At 41.3% G+C, this 19,623-nt stretch overlaps 1 protein-coding gene across 2 annotated transcripts in view; it reads left to right on the forward strand.

Moving 5' to 3' along the window:
* Positions 1-11,169, forward strand: part of lcmt1 (leucine carboxyl methyltransferase 1) — a 70,117-nt gene extending 58,948 nt beyond the window's left edge. The window contains exons 10-12 of one of the 2 annotated variants that reach the window (XM_080206531.1): positions 3,068-3,159; positions 3,669-3,766; positions 8,757-11,169. In XM_080206531.1, coding sequence (XP_080062657.1) covers positions 3,068-3,159; positions 3,669-3,766; positions 8,757-8,788 — 222 coding nt within the window. In that variant the 3' untranslated portion in view covers positions 8,789-11,169. The remainder of the gene's footprint in view (positions 1-3,067; positions 3,160-3,668; positions 3,767-8,756) is intronic. The other variant, XM_080206530.1, reaches the window with a different exon arrangement.
* Positions 11,170-19,623: the final 8,454 nt, after the last annotated feature.

A 19,623-nucleotide genomic window follows, 5' to 3' on the forward strand; every position in this document is an offset into this window, starting at 1 on the left:
ACTTTCCTTAACCTCCTTCATTATCCACGGCTGATTATCTCTCCTCCTACGATCCTTTTTAACCATCGGAATGAATTTCTGCTGAGCACCAAGAAAGATCTCCTTAAAGATCCTCCACTGTTCCTCAGCAGACCTACCTTCCAACACGCTCCCCCAATCAACATTCCCCAATTCCTCTCTCATCCTACCGTACTCCCCTCTGTTCAGACAAAGGACACATGTCCGAGAACCCACTTTCTCCTCCTCCATCTGCATCAGAAACTCCACCATACAATGATCACTCTTCCCAAGAGGATCCTTCAGCACAAGGTCCCTAATTCTACCTGCACCTTCCCACCATACCAGGCAACATCCTGGTAAACCTCCTCTGCACCCTTTCCAATGCCTCCACATCTTTCTTATAATGCGGCAACCAGAACTGTACGCAGTACTCCAAGTGCGGCCGCACCAGAGTTTTGTACAGTTGCAACAAGACCTCACAGCTCCGAAATTCAATCCCTCTACCAATAAAAGCTAACACACCGTATGTCTTCTTAACAACCTTATCAACCTGGGTGCCAACTTTCAGGGAGCTATGCACATGTACACCAAGATCTCTCTGCTCGAGATAGGGGCTGGGTAAGATGCTGCGTTGGAGAGTGGGTGCAGACTTGATGGGCTGGATGGCTTCCTTCTGCACTGTATGGATTCTATTCCAGTTAATATTTGGATAGTTGAAATCCACTACTATTGTTTCTGCATTCTCATAAATTTGTCTACATGTTTGTTCTTCTGTAATTCTTCTGACTGCTTGGAATTCTCTAAGTATATTTCCTGCCCTTCTTTAAGCCATGATTCAATGATAACAATGTTCAGTTGTCTACTTATGACCTCAGCTCCTCTGCCTTATTCACTCGACTCTGCCCTTGGAAATATATCCAAATAATCGCTGTACAGCTCCTTTATTGTTTGTTGTTTAGCCTCTGTTTTCTTTGCTTGGCACAAATGCATTTTAATTTGCTACTTTCATTTTCCAAGTTTGCTTCTTCACTTTCCAAATCTATGCTTAGGTTCTCACCCACTAGCCAAGTTAGTTTAAATCCTTTCCAACAGCGCCAGTAAATGATGATATTAGTCCCCAGGAGGTTGAGGCACAAGCCAATCCTGGCTTGTACATGTCTTACTTTGCACAGAATTGGCCCATGTCCCAGAAAGGCCCTCTCCCCACACTATCTCCCCAGCCACACATTTATCTGCCCCTCTCTCTTACTTTTGTACTCATTAGCACATGGCATCAGGCATAATCCAAAGATTACTATTTTAGACATTGTGCTTATAATTTGTTTCCTAGGTCTCCAAAATGTACCTCTAGGACCTCATCCCCTTTTCTACTGACGTCATTGGTGCCAGTATGGACCATAACCTCAGGCAGTTCACCGGTCCCCCTCAAATGTTCAGCAGCCTAGGCGTGGCATCCTTGACCTGGGCACTAGGGAGGCAACATTCCATCTTGGAATCATCTCTACATCAAGAAAGTCTGTCTGTTCCCTAACTATTGAATCCTCTAGCACCATTTTCTGACCTTTCTTTCTCCTGTTTTCTGCACTCTAACCCCCAAAACCACCCAAGATGCCACAGACTTAGCTCGGGCTGTACTCTCCAGAGGAACCATCATCCTCATCAGCATTCAGAACTGAATTTCATCTGAAAAGAAAGCTGCAGGAAACTCTAGCACTACATATCTGGTCTGCCTTGTCTGTCTTGGTAGTCCATTTCTTCTTTGTTTGCACCTTTTTAAGTTATGGGTGACCACCTCCTGAAATGTGCTAGGCATGTAACTCTCAGCTATGTGAACGTACTGCAGTGATGGAAGCTGCTGCTCAGAAACACAACTATAGATACTCTAGCTGATGGCACATGCTGTACCTGTGGTTGTCCAAGGCATGAGAAGCAGGTTCCCATGTGATATTAGACTGAGATACCCTGCTGCATATATTTATGAGACTATTATCTTAATTTATAATAAAACTAAGGCTTGTCCCTGATGGGGTCAAAAAAAAACTCATCAGCTGCTCAACAATCAGTTCCTTCCCTTTTGCTAACACCACTTGAAGTGCTTTATTTCCTGCTCTCCCAGATATTTGTTCTCCCTTCTCTCCAGGCTCTGTGATTGAAGCGTATTTCCAAAAATTTGCATCTTATAACATGCCCAACCCCCACAACTCCCTGACATCCACATTCCCTTACTTTCAAGTTTTGTGATTCTTTCTTTGAAGATTAACTTCTGAAAGACTGGTATTGCCCTTTTTTTTGGCTTGCTGTTTCAACTCCAGTTGACTTCCTACTGACTTTATTTGTTCTCTCACACTATTTTCCTTCAGGCTTAGTCTCTCCGCTCTCACTCACTCTCAACTGCATTTTTACCCATTAGCCTCTCACAATGTTTTTCCTCAGGCTTGTGCTCTCCTTTCTAGTTTTATTTAATTGTCAAATGTTGTTGAAAAGTTTCTTGAAAAATTAATTGGAGCTACATAAAGTACATTTTGAAGCCATGCAAAAATTGTAACTATGTAATCAACTTGTTCAGTGGGTAGCACACTATCATATCTAGATCAATACATTGTGAACTCAACCCCACATCAAGACTTGAATGCATTATGTGGGCTGAAATTGCACTGAGAGTAGTGTTATCAGCAATGCCATCTTGGGATGAGATGTTAAAACGTGGTTCCAACTGCTTGTTCAAGGGGATATTGCAAATCTCATGCTATAATTAGAATAAGACTAGAAAGTTCCCCTGGACAATATTCCTTCAATCAACGCTGTTAAAATCAGATGAAGTGGTCATTCATCTTACTGTTGTTTGATGATACTGAATAACTTCAGTTTGTCTACATAACAAGTCACTACGCTTTAGGAAAACAATATTAAGCAAGCACATTGTGACATGGTGAGGTGCTATGTAAATATAATCATTTGTTTTCTTCTATTTACATTTAATTTCAAGTAGGACTGCAATGATCCCTAAGAATTGAACAGCTTTTATAGTGATTGTTTCTAGTTTCAAATTGTTTGAGCTTATTCACAGAAAGATCGGTTTCTTTTGAATGGCTGGGATCATGCGAATGCCATGGACATGATGACAGTTTATAACAGTTTGCCACAAGCAGACATTCAGAGGTACATGTAATTTTGATTGTGATTTTCAGTACTCCTATGCTGCTAGCATTACAAATTAAAGCTGTGTATGAGTTTGAGAGGAGGCCATTTTGTGGGTCAACTTTTTTCTGACTTTGGAGCGATTATCTGGATGAATAGTAGAAATTTATGGTTGTCAAGTCAGTCAGAATAACTATTAGGAATATAGATTTAACAGCCACAAATGCAGGAATATGCTGGAATAAAAATTTCAAAATTAATTCCCTAATTTTAGATATTTATGTTGAAGGCTGAGCTAATTTTTTGTGAATTCCCCAAGCTTTTGCTTTGTCTGATATGTTGGCACTAAATATTACCACTATGTCTATCAGATGTGATCATATTGAATAGTGGAGCAAGTCTGAGGGGCCAAATGGACTACTACTGCTCATTATTGTGTTCTTTTGTATATATCTAGTGGCAATGCAACAATACTGTCTATGCGCTAGCACATCCTTACTTCTAATCTTAATTTATTGATTTCCCCACAGGATAGAACATCTTGAATTCTTGGATGAGAAGGAGCTTTTGCAACAACTACTGCAACATTATTGCATCTGCTGGGCCACAAAGGATAGTGATGACTTTGGTAATCTTTTCATGCTTTATATTATGTACGATCCTATAGACATTGAAAAGGAAACCTCTGTGTGGATAGATGGAAAGCTTATCTAAATTCAGTCCTATGATATGTGTTAGAACTTTTGAATTCTATCAAGATAGGTAAGTTGCCAGGACCAGATGGGATGTACCCCAGGTTACTGTGGGAGGTGAGGTGATTGCAGAGCCCCTGGCGATGATCTTTGCGTCGTTGATGGAGACGGGAGAGGTTCCGGAGGATTGGAGGATTGCGGATGTGGTTCCTATTTTCAAGAAAGGGAACAGAGATAGCCCGGGAAATTACCATCCGGTGAGTCTGACCTCAGTGGTTGGTAAGCTGATGGAGAGGCTTCTGAGGGACAAGATTTATGAGCATTTGGAGAGGTTTAGCATGATCAGAAATAGCATGGTTTTGTCAAGGGCAGGTCGTGCCTTACGAGCCTAGTTGAGTTCTTCGAAAATGTGACTGAACACATTGATGAAGGAAGAGCAGTGGACGTGGTGTACATGGACTTCAGCAAGGCGTTTGATAAGGTCCCCCATGCAAGACTTCTTGAGAAGGTGAGAGTGCATGGGATCCAAGGGGCTTTGGCCTTGTGGATCCAGAACTGGCTTGCCTGCAGAAGGCAGAGAGTGGTTGTGGATGGGTCTTTTTCTGCATGGAGGTCGGTCACCAGTGGAGTGCCCCAGGGATCCGTTCTAGGACCCTTACTGTTTGTCATTTTCATAAATGACCATGATGAGGAAGTGGAGGGATGGGTTAGTAAGTTCGCCGATGACACGAAGGTTGGTGGTGTTGTGGATGGTCTGGAAGGACGTCAGAAGTTGCAGCAGGACATAAATAGGATGCAAGACTGGGCGGAGAAGTGGCAGATGGACTTCAACGTGGATAAATGTGTAGTGGTCCATTTTGGCAGGACCAATGGGATGAACGAGTACACTATCAAGGGCAGGAGTCTTAGCAGTGTTGAAGAGCAGAAGGATCTTGGGGTCCGGGTCCACAGGACTCTTAAATCGGTCTCGCAGGTGGAGGATGTGGTCAAGAAGGCGTATGGTGTACTGGCCTTCATTAATTGAGGAATTGAGTTTAGGAGTCGGGAGGTAATGCTGCAACTTTAGAAGTCCCTTGTCAGGCCCCACTTGGAGTACTGTGCGCAGTTCTGGTCGCCTCACAATAGGAAGGACGTAGAAGCTATTGAAAGGGTACAGAGGAGATTTACAAGGATGTTGCCTGGATTGGGAGGCATGCCTTATGAAGATAGGTTGAGGGAGCTGGGACTCTTTTCCCTGGAGAGACGAAGGTTGAGAGGCAACCTGATAGAGGTTTATAAAATGTTGAGAGGAATAGATAGGGTAGATTCTCAGAGGCTATTTCCCAGGGTTGAAATGGTCGCTACGAGAGGACACAGATTTAAGGTGCAGGGAAGCAAGTACAGAGATGATGTTAGGGGTAAGTTTTTCACTCAGAGGGTGGTGAGTGAATGGAATCGGCTGCCGTCAGTGGTGGTGGAGGCGAACTCGCTGGGGTCTTTTAAAGGACTTCTGGATGAGTATATGGGATTTAATGGGATTGGGGGTTATAGATAGGTCTATGGATTGGTAGGTATTGATGTGATCGGTGCAACTTGTGGGCCGAAGGGCCTGTTTGTGCTGTAGTGTTCTATGTTCTATATTACTCAGTGATTGAACTCAGTGGTACGGAGAGATCTGGGTGTCTTGGTACATGAATCACAATGTTTATATGCAGGTACAGCAACTGATTAGGAAGGCAAATGGAAAGTTGGCATTTATTTCGAGGGGAATGGAATATAAAAGTAGGGAAGTTTTACTACAGCTGTGTGGGTCCTTGGTGAGATCATATGGTGTACTGTGTATAGTCTCCTTATTTGAAAAATTACATAACTGCATTTCAGGCAGTATAGAGAGGGGTTATTCAACTCATTTGAGGAGTGAGGGGCTTATGAAGAAAGGTTGAGTAGGTTGAGCTTATACTCATTGGAGTTCAGAAAAATGAGAGGCACTCTTATTGAAACATACATGATCCTGAGGGGACTTGAAAGGGTGGGTACTGGAAGGATGTTTCCACAGTTTAAGAATTTAAGAATAAGACTTTTAAGACTGAGATAAGGAGAATTTGTTTCTGAGTGTTGTTAGCATGTGGGAGCATTGAAGGCTGGGTTATTGATTTATTCAAAGCAGAGTCGAACAGATCTTTGATAGACAAGGGAGTCAAGTTAGGGGGGGCAGACAGGAAAGTAGAGTTGAAACCACATTCAGATCACACACATCTTGAGGGGAATTGCTTGATAGAGCAGACGCAGCACGGTTTCGTTAAGGGGAAGTCGTGTCTGACAAATTTATTGGAGTTCTATGAGGATGTGTCTAGGGCGGTGGATAGAGGAGAGCTGGTGGATGTGGTCTTTCTTGATTTTCAGAAGGTGTTTGACAAGGTACCTCACGAGAGGTTATTGCAGAAGGTAAGGGGGCATGGAGTTGGGGGTAGGGTGTTAGCGTGGATAGAGGATTGGTTGTCAAATAGGAGGCAGAGAGTGGGGGTCAATGGGTGCTATTCGGATTGGCGGTTGGTGACTAGTGGAGTGCCCCAGGGGTCGGTGCTGGGGCCTCAGCTATTTACCATTTATATAGATGATCTGGAGGAGGGGACCGAGTGTATGGTGTCGAAATTTGCTGATGACACCAAGATTGGGGGAACGGCAAATTGCGCGGAGGATGTGGAGAGTCTGCAGAAGGATCTAGATAGGCTGGGCGAATGGGCCAGGAAACGGCAAATGGAATTTAATGTTGGCAAGTGCGAGGTGGTCCACTTTGGTAGGAATAATGGTAGGAAGGACTATTTCTTACGTGGTGAAAAACTGCAGCAGGCGACGGTGCAGAGGGACCTCTGGGTCCTTGTGCATGAGTCGCAAAAACCCAGCCTGCAGGTGTAGCAGGTGGTCAGGAAAGCTAATGGGATGCTGGCCTTCATAGCGAGGGGGATTGAATATAAAAGTAGGGAGGTCTTGCTGCGGCTGTATAGGGCATTGGTGAGGCCGCAGCTGGAGTACTGTGTGCAGTTTTGGTCGCCGTACTTACGCAAGGATATTTTGGCCTTGGAGGGAGTGCAGAGGAGGTTTACTAGGCTGATACCGGAGTTGAGGGGGTTGAGCTATGAGGAGAGGCTGAATAAACTAGGCTTGTACTCGTTAGAGTTTAGAAGAATGAGGGGAGATCTCATTGAGACGTATAAGATGATGAATGGTATGGATAGGATAGAGGTGGAGAGACTCTTCCCGCTCAGAAAGGACAGTAGGACTAGGGGGCACAGCCTCAAGATAAAGGGGAGGCGGTTTAGAACGGAGTTGAGAAGGAACTTCTTCACTCAAAGGGTGGTGAATCTCTGGAATTCTCTGCCTGTTGAGGTGGTGGAGGCTGCCTCGCTAAATATTTTTAAGACGCGAGTTGATGGGTTTTTGATAAGCGAGGGGATTAAGGGTTATGGGGAGAGGGCGGGAATGTGGAACTGAGCCATGACAGATCAGCCATGCTCTTATTGAATGGCGGGGCAGGCTCGAAGGGCTAGATGGCCTACTCCTGCTCCTATTTCTTATGTTCTTATATTGAATGGTGGAGCAGGCTTGCAGAATGAATGGCCTACTCTTGCTCCAAAGTCTTATGTTCCCTCATGGACTGCAGCAGTTCAAGAAGACTGCTCACCATCATCTTCTTTAGGGCAATTAGGGATGGGCAACAAATGCTAGTCTAACCAACCGCACCTAGATCCCATGAAATCATTGTTTTAAAAATTAGGCAGGTGGTTGAAGGAAAAGAGCAGGTGAAGGTGAAAGGATTTGGGCAATGGAATAGGATTAGTGGACTACTACTGTTGCGAAGGATTAGTAGCAATAGATTGGTCACACAGAATGGTTTTGAAGTAGGGAAAAAGGTGAATTCATTTTGTACCTGAAGGAAAAGGGTTAATGAATTTTGTACCTAGAATATGTCACAAACATAACCCTTCCTCATGACTGATCTTCTCAAGCTTATACTGCTCCTGGCAGTAATATAAGTTATTTGTTCATGTCTTACATGCTTTAACTCCCATTTTTATAAAGACAGATAATTTAATGTGGCTGTTATTTTGTAGACTTTGCAATTCTTATCTATTTGTGTTAGTTGGACATCGATACACAGATGGTAGTTTACGATACCAGCTTTTGACAGCTGCTGATGGCAGATTACGATATTGGCTTTTAATAGGAAGAGTCCTGCTGGGACAGCCGCGATCGCACAAGTAACTTCAAAGACAGGGATACCAGTACTGCTGCAGAAAGGTTTTGAATCGTGACCGTGTGTCATGACTGCAACTGCCAGCTGGGCTGTGAATTGTGATTAAATCTGGGGCTGCACCACGACCAAGGAAGGAAGACCCGGAATTCTGGCCAGAATGGGAAACTTGTATCGTGATTGACATTAAGTCTCATGATGTGTATATGCCCACTTGTGTTTGTGTTCTATGAGAAGTCTGTAGTCCTACTTCTCCTAAAATTCTGGAATAAACCCCAGAGTTTTGAAATAAAAACCACTGTATTTTGACTCACTAACAGTCTGAGGTATTATTTTACCTACAACAGTTTGTTTCTCAATTACCTCTATGTACACACCAAGCCAGTTTGCAAAGTAACCTTTTCTAAAAAAAAATGAATAGAATCAAGTTATTTTATAAAGCAGTGGCTCCAATGGTGAAATTCCTTCCCTTCATAAGAGGGATATGGGTTGCCTGTTTTCCTCTTCTTTAAGTGAAATATTTTTGAGGACTGGATTCGAATGTAGTGTCATAGAGCTGAATACAAATCAACTTTCATGGAAGTTTATTTTACAACCTTGGAAAAAATGGATTTGTGGAAGTAGTGGGTTGAAATCAACAAAACTACCTATTACCCACTGTATTCTCATATGAAATGTCCTCTGTTTGTTTTCAGGTATCCATGACATTATGTTTGAGAACATTTAATTTTCATTGTGAAGCAAAGTCTGAAACAATGAATCCAGAAATCAATCTCTGCATGAAAAGGGAAATCCACAGAAACTTGAACAAGACACTTCCTTTGTGATTAAATGTTTGTTGCTGTTTTACTGTGTATAACTACCAGAAAAGGCTGAACTTGCATCATTTTATGAACATGGAGCCTGTAGTTTGTTAGATTGGCAAACTACTTGTTTTGCATCAGAAAGAGTAATTTGTTATATTTAATAAAATTCTTATTTCAGACTGACGTGTTTACCAAAACAACAGACAGTGAGTTGACTTTTTAATCATCAGTACACAAATAGAATTTTCCACAACTGCTACAATTATTAAGACATTTTCAGTATTGTTGATTATTTAAGTGCAATTTTATTTTGAATCAAACTAAATAAATGGGAGTCTACATTGATAATCAGTTAATATTTACAGTAATGTAATTACAGTTATCTTTTTAGTAAATTTATCTGACTGAATAGTTGTCTATTATTTGCTGCATAAATGTGGTCTTTATAATTATTTCCCATATTACAGTCAATGTTTACTTGTGTGATCGGTTCATCACTAAATCCTTAAGTAGCGATCAGTCATATTTATCACATTGTGGATGTGGGCTTGAAGGAGAATGTAAAGGATTACTGGGCAGAAAAAGTAACAAATGAAGTGTTGAGTAGTGAATGAACATTGAAGAGATTGTTGGATGGCTTGAAGATTGAATGAATTTGGAAAATGAAAATGCTAGTATAGGACAGAGACCTAAAGAAATCTAAGCCAAGGACCTGTCTTCAGGGCGAACACACAATGATGAAATGCTATTTATAAGATATATTTAAGGAAGTATGTTGATAAAATTAAGGGGCTTAATATTTAAAGGCATATGGCAGCATGGTTAGGACATTGGTTAAAGGATTAAAAAGAGCAATGATTGTTGTATGTTTTGGACTGTTGGTATGTCTCATACCCGGGTGATTATTGCATTAATTATACAGACTTGGGACTAGGAATAACTGCTGAGCTCCCTCTGTAAACCCATTCATGTAGGTAGTTTTCTGGTGCAATGTTAATAAAATTTGTTAAAATTGAACAAATCTCCCACTTCAACTCATAGGTAAGTAGCCTGTGCATCCACAAGCTTTCTAGCCAAGAGTTAAAAAAATCCCTTATCATCTTGTTGTCTCATTGGAGAAAACAGATCCCAGCAAACTATTCTAAGAAGAGCAGGAAGTTTTTCTGGTGTCTTGGCTGATGTTTGTTCATTTGTTGACCAATACCATTTTAAAACATTGCACGTAAAATGCTACTTTCTGACATTTTATAAGTGCTAACATCACCTTCTCACTTGTCCTCCATAAAGATTTTGAGCGAAGTGTCTAATGGGATATAATCCTGACAACCTCGTGTCTTATAGGGAACCAATATCATATTTCTTCTTCAAACTTGTATTCCTTTATTAACTTATTTAGCATTATGGTAATTGTTTCAGCATCTGGGAAGCTAGAAGATAATTCTATCATTTAAGGGAAATCATTGATTGGTGATGATTGAGGAGCTTGATGCTGAACAAATAAGTTAATGAATTGGGATAGTGGTTCAGATGTCATGAGTTCTAATTTCACCATTGCACACTATGGAATAACACTCAATATAGTTGGTAATTTATGGACTAGCACCTGAAAAGATCTTAACCAATAAATTATTTTGAAATGTTTTACTTGTGTTTTGTAGCAAAATGGCCTTGTTCTAGGTCCACTTTACATATAACTTTAGATTGGTTTGCCAGGCTGATGCAGTCATCTGAGCCAAATGAACAGTTACTACAAGGCATAATTGGAGAAAACCCCCACTACCTTGTCAGATCAATTAGGATTAATCTGTAAATACAGCCTGCCAGTGGCACTCATACCTGAGAATAAAAGCACAGACTCAAAATTAGGATTTTACCTCAAACACAAAACCAAGACAAAGGTAGTCATGATTGTGAAATGGTGGTTGTGTTATATACCTGAAGATAAGCACTCAGCCAGTGCAGGTTGATGTGCAAAGAAGTAAAAGGTTGCCTCATCATAGTTGCATGTACTTTGCTGATGGAAACCACTGTTGGGAAGGATTTAATATGCAGTGAATGTTTTGTGTGTGGTATTACATGCTGGACCTTTGCAAAAGAAGTGGAACCTGGATGCTTTTGGAATATGCTGAACAATAAAGATATTGAGTACTAGTTGTACTGATTAACACTGAAGTTACAGGAGTACTCAATGTAAAGTGGTAAGTGAGGAGCATTTGGAGAAAAAATTTAAATCTATGGCTAGCTTGATTCTAACCATAAACTGATAGAGCAATTTGCATAAGATCTGTGAACTTTATCTTTAAAGCTTAAATTTTCTCTCCTCCCTAAAAGCTGAACAAATGCTATGAGTACAGTTCAGCGGATGCTTGTCCAAATGATGATTTCCAATTTTCACATCTGCATTCAAACTAGAGAAGAATCATTGCTGAATACAGGCAAAAATTATTTGATAGGCTCTTTAAAGTTGAATAGCTTGCAGGCATTTATTGTCTAAATACGTGAATAAAGAATAGACATACGATTGGATTTCCTTCAGAGCCTAATGATCACAATTGGGAGAAAAAAATTCAAAATCAAACAGAATGACTTAAAATAATAAATTCAATACAATAAAACTATAAACTTAATGCTTTGTTTATTTTAACCTTTTAAATGATGGTCAGTTTTGGTCACCTAGTTACAGGAAGGATGTAAATAAGGTTGAAAGAGTGCAGAGAAGGTTCACAAGGATGTTGCCGGGACTTGAGAAGCTGAGTTACAGAGAGAGATTGAATAGGTTAGGACTTTATTTCTTGGAGCGTAGAAGAATGAGGGGAGATTTGATAGAGGTGTATAAGATTTTCATTGGTATAAATAGAGTGAGTGCAAGCAAGCTTTTTCCACTGAGGCTAGGGGAGAAAAAACCCAGAGGGCATGGGTTAGGTGTGAAAGGAGAAAAGTTTAAAGGGAATATTAGGGGGGCTTCACGCAGAGAGTGGTGAGAGTGTGGAATGAGCTGCCGGATAAAGTGGTAAATGCGGGCTCACTTTTAACATTTAAGAAAAACTTGGACGGGTTCATGGATGAGAGGGGTGTGGAGGGATATGGTCCAAGTGCAGGTCAGTGGGATTAGGCAAAAAATGGTTTGGCACAGACAAGAAGGGACAAAAGGCCTGTTTCTGAGCTGTAATTTTCTATGGATGGATATTAATACAGTGATGCAGTTGTTATGTGACTAAGTAATGGGGCAAACTACAGGGTCCATTGCCCATTGATTGCAGTTATTGCATACAATATACAGTACAAAAACAGGTCATTTGACCAACTAGTCTGTGTTGGTGGTCATTCATCTCACAAATCTACAAATCTGTAGCCATGAGCTGGGCTCCTCTCTGCGACTTCCTAATCCACAGACACAATCAGTAAGGTAGGCAATGACACCTTCCCACAACTATTCCTAACACCAGTACCCTGCAAGGCTGTGTCTTCAGCCCCTTGCTATGCTCCTTATACACCTACAACTGTGTGGCCAAATTCTGCACAAACTCCATTTTTAAGTTTGCTGATGACACCACTGTAGTGGGTTGGATCTCAAGCACTGATAAGATGGAGTACAGAAAAGAGTTAGAGAATCAAGTGGAATGGCACAATGTAAAATAAAGGTGATAGTTTTCGACTTTGGGAAATGTAGTGGAGGACATGCCCCTCCCTATATCAATGATGATGAAGTGGAAATGATTGGGAGTTTCAAATTTCTAGGTGTGCAGATCACCAACAACCTGTCCTGGTCCCTTCACATTGATGCTATAGTTAAGAAAATCCACCAGCACCTCTACTTTCTCAGGAGGCTAAGGAAATTCGGCATGTCTGCTACTCTCACCAATTTTTACAAATGCATCAGAGAAAGCGTCCTTTCCGGATGTATCACAGCTTGGTATGGCGACAAAAGGTTGTAGTTTCCCACAGCCTCGGAAAAACAGCCAGTATAATCAAGGGTCCCATGCACCCTGGACGTGCTGTCTTCCACCTTCCATTGGGAAAAAGATGCAGAAGTCTGAGATTATGTACCAACCAATTCGAGAACAGCTTCTTCCCTGCTGCCAACAGACTTTTGAGTGGATCTACCATTTATTAAGCCGATCTTTCTCTACACCCTAGCTATGGCTGTAACACTATATTCTACACTGTTTCCTTCTTCCCTATGTACTCTATGAATGGTATGTTTTGTCTGTATAGCGCACGAGAAACATTACTTTTCATTGTATCCCAATACATGTGACAATAATAAATCAAATCAACACTTTCATTTCATCTACTTCATTGCAGTATATCTTAATATTTCCTATTCTCTCATGTACTTTGAAAACATTTAAACAATTCACCTCAACTACTTATTGTACTAGCAAGATCCACATTTTAGCAACTCTGAGTAAAGATAAATATAAAAACAAGCATCTCCCGATTGTCTTATTAGGTTTTTCAGTAATTATGTTGTATTTATGACTCCAAATTTGGATTCTCCCAAATTGGAGGCATTTTCTCCACATCCAATCTGTGCAACCCATTAATAGTTTAAAAAAAAGACCTCTATCAGGTAATGTCTACATTTGTTTTCTAAAGAATAAAAATTCCCCAACCTGTTGTATCTTTTTTATCAGTACTGGTACCATCTATGTAAATCTATTTTGCACTTTCTTCAATGCTTTAAGCCCTTAATAGAGACCAGAACTCTCAAAGAGTCATCCTGAGTTGAAACATTGACTCTATTTTCTCTCCACAGGTGCTATCAGACCTGCTGAGATTTTCCAGCACTTTCTGTTTTTGTTTCTGTGGACTGGAAGCTATAAATATTAATACACAGGGTCTGTTCTTTGCAGACAGAAAGAACTTGTACACTCCTTGTGCCTGTTTTAGCTAAACAAATAAATAATAGCCATTTGTTGGTTCATTCTTTAGGGCAATGCTTTGACCAAAGTCAGTGCTGCCTGGTTTAAATTTTCAAGCAATTCTTGGCAATTAACTATCCATCACCATTAACTGGTGGTGGTATTGCCATGGAGAATGAACTAATTAGAGTCCACTTGCCAACCAATCAGCACTCTCTTCTCATATAGTGTAACGTTGTTCTTTCCCCTGACTTGACATTCTAGCAACTGTTCCGATGAGTTCAAGATGAAAAACTTTGACAAAATGCATTCTTTCAGTAATACTCAAGTTTCCTTATACAAGAATCTTGGCAATTCATTCATTTTTCCTTTGATCACCCCAAGGGTATGTAAGGCCCTTCAGAATTGACTTTAATTTTCCTCAGTGTTCCAGCCATCATCCAAGGTAAAATTTTAAGGAGATCTTTCTATTAGCTTGCTAGATACGTGACCTTCCACCTTTTCTTTCTAGACCTCACGTCAGAGGATGCCTCAGCTCCTAGTTTGGGTTGCCAGCAGAAGCCCAACTGCCTTCCCACAGCTTTCCAAGCTAACTCTGCTAAATGCCTTCTGCCACAAGGCTCTGTGATGACTACCATAGATTTATTTCACTCGCTGCACAGTACAGCAAATTATCCAGCCACTATCTTTTTACAAAATGCAAACTAAAATAGAGCCCCACTTGCATTCCACGTGGAAACGATGAGCTTGCTCTTCAAGCAGAGAAAATACTACTGACCATCATCTCCTATTGGCTTTCTCAATCAAAGCAAAGGTGCAACTGCCTCTGTCTGTTTCCAAGCTCAACTGCTTGCTCTATCTGAAAATATACATGCATGCATTAAACAGAAGAACCTTCTAACCAAGACCCTACCCTGAATCATTATCTCTCTGGCAATGTGGCATGCCTTGGGATGATTCAAACATAAATGCAAACAAATTATTTAACCTGAACACAATGCAAAGTCTCCCTCTCCCCTCTGTCTCCGATTGAAGGATCGCATTCTCCCCTTCCCCCGCAATGGCAAAGTCTCCATCTCATTCCCCCCCTCACTCCCAATTAATAATCTCCCTCTTTCCCCCCCACCGATTGCAGAGTCTCCCTCACCCTGCCTCCCCTGATTGCAAAGTTTCTCTCTCCCCCCCATCCCCAATTGCAGTGTCTCCCTCTACCCCCTTCCCCCAAATTGCAGGGTCTCAATCTCACCCCCTCCCTCCCCGATTGCAGAGTCTCCCTTATCCACAATTGTAGTGCCCTTTCACCTCCTCTTCCCTTGTCCCCAATTGCAGTGTCTCCCTCTCACCCACTTTCCTTCCCAATCACCACTATTACACATTGCTACCCGCCCTTCTCCCCCACATCAGTACCCCTGCAAGGCTTACCTTGGCTTCCCCCCTCATCACCCCCCCCAACACCACCACTGCTGGTCGTGCTGCCAGTGCTGAGACCTGAGCTCAGCACTGATACTTGAGCTTGGACCCCATGACTAGCAAAACCATCCCCCAAACCCAAAACGCAACATGACCTCTTCGGTGACCCTCCCCATGCAACTCAGAGTCCTGTGGTCAGAGTGACCTACCTCCTCACTCTCAAAAATGCTGCACCTGCAGCAGACTTTCATGGAGCACGTATTTTACTTGCTGATATGACTTCCCCCGAACGAGGTTGTTAAGATATCTGAGGGGGGACGATTGTGAGTGTTACATGTTAATTATGCCAAGAAGCAAGCAAATTGATGTCTTGCCCAATTTTGGTGTGCTCCAATAGTGCCCGATAATTCAGACAGGTAAGATGGAAATTGGTGCGAAAATGGGCACTATTCCCATTTTTTGCATCACTCCTGGAATTACAACCTTATCTCGCTGAAAAATGGGCGGGATGAGGTCGTAAGATCACACCCATTATTTCTGATGGGGATTTCTAGATAGGCTACTCCCTTCTAATGCCTTTGGAATTTAAGGTACATTGATGGCACAGTAGCACAGTTGTTAGCACTGCTGCTTCACCGCTCCAGGAACCTGGGTTCGATTCCTGGCTTCAGTCACTGTCTGTGTGGAGTTTGCACATTCTCCTCATGTCTGCGTGGGTTTCCTCCAGGTGCTCTGGTTTCCTCCCACAGTCCAAAGATGTGCAGATTTGGTTGATTGGCATGCCAGAAATTGCCCCTTACAGTCGTGAGATGTGTAGGTTAGAGGGATTAGCAGGTAAATACATGGGGATAGGGCCTGGGCAGGATTGTGGTCAGTGCAGAGTCGATGGGCCGAATGGCCTCATTCTGCACTGTAGGGTTTCTATGATTGTTCTGTGATGGAAATATTCAGCCATCTAGGCAGCTGCTTTTTTGACTCACTGCATTGCTATTTCAGTCTTTTAAAATTCAACCAGTGGCTCTCAGCCCAATAAATACATAGTCATTTTTGGTATTAGGCATGACGAAGTAATTTGGAATTAAAAGCAAATTGTATTTGGTTGTTGTCACTGATATAATCTGTCTGGCATTATTTCTGCCAATCATACAATAAGGGGATAATTACAACATACTAATCATAATTTCTTATTATCATGACATCCAGCCATTACACCAATTATAAGAGCCTTGTGATTACTCAAATTGCAATTCTACTTTGGTTCAATAACACTGAGACATTATTTGATACCACTCACCAGACTTAGCTCAGTGTAGTGAGCATATGTCTATGATATACCTCATGCATCGATCTGATCTGGGCAGCTAATGAGTTACTTGGTTATCAGTGTATCATAATTATTGCAGAGTGGGAAAACTTCAGCTTTTTAACACTACATTGTGGATTTTTCAAACTCACTCCCTGCACCGACTTGCTGATTCTCATCATCTCACCATAAGTAATGACACCTGAAAACAATATACTGAATGGTCCTCCTTCACGCTATGCTCCCCCACAAAAACATGGATGTGGTTAAAACAAAATCAATTAATTGTAAAAATATGAAAGAAACACAAAGAATGCTGAAATTTACAACATGTGGAGGAGAAGAAAGGTTATAACTTTAGACCAAGATCTCTGATCAGAAGGTTCTTTCAAATATCAACTGACATGCTGTGATTTACCAGTATTTCTTGACTTTATTTCATGTATTTTTCAATATGATGTGATATATAAAAGAAACTTGTAGTATAGCTTTAAAACTTATGTTCAGTATCAATTTTTCAGTGAGTAGGCTTCTCAACCCACTCACCACTTCATTTATTCCTGAGTTACAGGATCACTTCTCACATTTAATATTTATTCAATAGTACTCTTCATTCTGTCAGTCACTGCTTTGAAATCTAAAATTCACTCCTCTATTTATGCTGGTTGTTAATTTCAAACCAATGACCGCCCACTTAGAAAAAAATGTTTCCTGCGCTTCAAATCTGGTCCATGAATTGTGGAGGCTGCAATAAAACATGGGGTACAAGTCTGTTGTCATTCCACATATCACTCTCATCATATGGCTCCATTACATAAAACACAACATTGCTACCTCTGGTCCAAGATCCCATTTCATCCTGTGTACAGAATATGAAATTGGTTGTAGGACATGTCAAAGCTAGCACTAAAACTAGAATCTTGTACTTACTGAAAACATCAAAGTTCCTCACATTCACCAGTCATAATATTTTCATGATTGTTTCTTTTCCTCTGCTTCCTGTTAAGATCCCTGTGGTGATCCGTAATCCAAATGAATCACATTTACCAAATAACACAATTAATTATCAAGTTAAAGATTTTGCTCGACGTAACTAACATAATCAGGATCAGTGTGATTAACATAAATTAACAGGCAAATCATGGTCAGTACAAATTATAAATTACACATGGAATAGCAGATACAACTAAAACTATCACATAGAGATAGCAGGCAATCCACTTTACCTCTGTAGTGCCAGTCTCTTTCCTTGAAAGACTAAGCTGATTTTACGCAAACAGCAGCTCCCACATAAACTCATAAAGAGTTCTGCCTTGTGCAATATGCCCTACTGAGTGCACTTCCTTCAAGAACTTTCTCAACTCTCAGCTAATTGACCTCCCGGCCAGTGATCCAACTATTCGCTGAAGGTGGCCAATAATAATGTCTATCACTGGATACAGGCTGATACTGTCAGTCTAATCCAGGTGGATTTCTCTCAACCAGTTTTGCCCCATTAGGCTGGGCCCGAGCCCTCCACTACCATTTATGGTTACCAAACCAATTGCTTTTTGTCAGACGGGAACAAAGGTTTACTCACAATTCTCATGGATTTGCCTTTATAAGTTCTCAGTCATGATTAAAATTAAGAGTTGGAGTCCAGTGACCACCGATATGGTCATGCCTGTGATCAACATTCATTAATAGTGATCTTTAATCTTATAGTTGTCTTAATGGGGTATGATTTGAACATTGCCATGTAGTTTAATTGTTCCACATTAGGGCATGCACCCTCCTGGACACCGACCTACATGTAATTTTCCTAACCCTAGGTCTTGAGGGCCTACTTTGCAGCTCCGATTCTGCATACCAGCAGCAATTACAATGCCTTACTAGGCAGGATTCTGAAGGAACTGTTGATCATCTGGTCAAAGCTCAGCTTTGCTTTGGGGCTGAACTGCGAGAAGACCAGTGTTTACTTGTATCCAGATACTTCTGGAGGGAAGTGATATAACTGCCTGCACTCAACTGGTGGTCCTCAAACTAAGTTGAACTGGAATAGGTGTCCATTTCCAACAGGATACCTTGCAACTCATATGCCCCACTTGCAGCATTTTCCAATAATAAGGCCTGCTATAGCACCTGTTTGAAGTCCAATTGGCCTTCAGTCAACAGACGTTTTTGAATAGATACATTATTTATCCCATATACCAAATGGTGTCTAAGCATCTCATTAAGCATCAACCCAAATTCACACGTTTCCACCAGTCATCTCAACCTTATTAGGGAACCCGTAACAGACTCTCCCATCTCCCAGAGTGCCGAGTAAAACAGTACATTCTCAGGATCAGAGGTGGCTTAGGATCAAAACATTCCCTCACTAAGTCCAACAATTCCAAGAGGTTTTGCAATCTGGTGCCTCCAGGAATGATGGCAAATGCCGACAGTCCACAAGCAGTCAAAAGGATGGCCCATTGCTTTTCAACTGCCACAATATCACTTGCCCTAAAAAAAAGTAACACATGCGTTCCACATATTGGGCCCAGTCCTCCACTGCAGGATCAAAAGAGTCCAGTTTCCCGAACAGAGGCATGATGCCCGAAATTGGTTTACCCAAGTGAAGCCGGCCATTCGCAAGCAAGTTCTTTATGGTGTTCTATTTCCCTTGTCACCACTGAAATAACTCCTCAGAGGCCAGTGTCCTTTATCAGGTTCCCATTATTTACAAACTCAATTTTATTCCTAAGAGTGCTTCAGTTACAAAGTCAGAAACCAGAGTGTCAGTAGCCCTAACACTCCTCGATATATCTGCAGGTGAAACTCCTGATCGGGCAGGCAATCATTACTTCATCCAGGGACCTCATACTCCAACAGGCCAACCTCATGGGCCTCTTTGAGGTCATTGCAATTTCCTAAGCAGTTTTGTTGAAGGTTCAATAAAGAATCATAGCAACTTGTATATATGTAGCACCTTGTTTGTTTGTTTTCCTAGATTGATCTTTGGCAACATATATGTAATATTGATGTTACAGGGAACCATGACAGGTAAAGCCATTTAATGTGGGAATGTGCATGGAAGTATTTACATTGAAAACTGCCAAGAATTACATCAATCCATGAATTTTAATGTATTGATTTAGATAGACAAAAGTAGATAGATGAATAAGTCTATATGTGCATGGGCACTCTTTCCTTGTCA

Source organism: Carcharhinus amblyrhynchos, chromosome 18 (assembly GCF_965287045.1).
Source record: "Carcharhinus amblyrhynchos chromosome 18, sCarAmb.v2.hapA, whole genome shotgun sequence".
In the NCBI taxonomy this organism is placed as follows: Eukaryota; Metazoa; Chordata; class Chondrichthyes; order Carcharhiniformes; family Carcharhinidae; genus Carcharhinus; species Carcharhinus amblyrhynchos.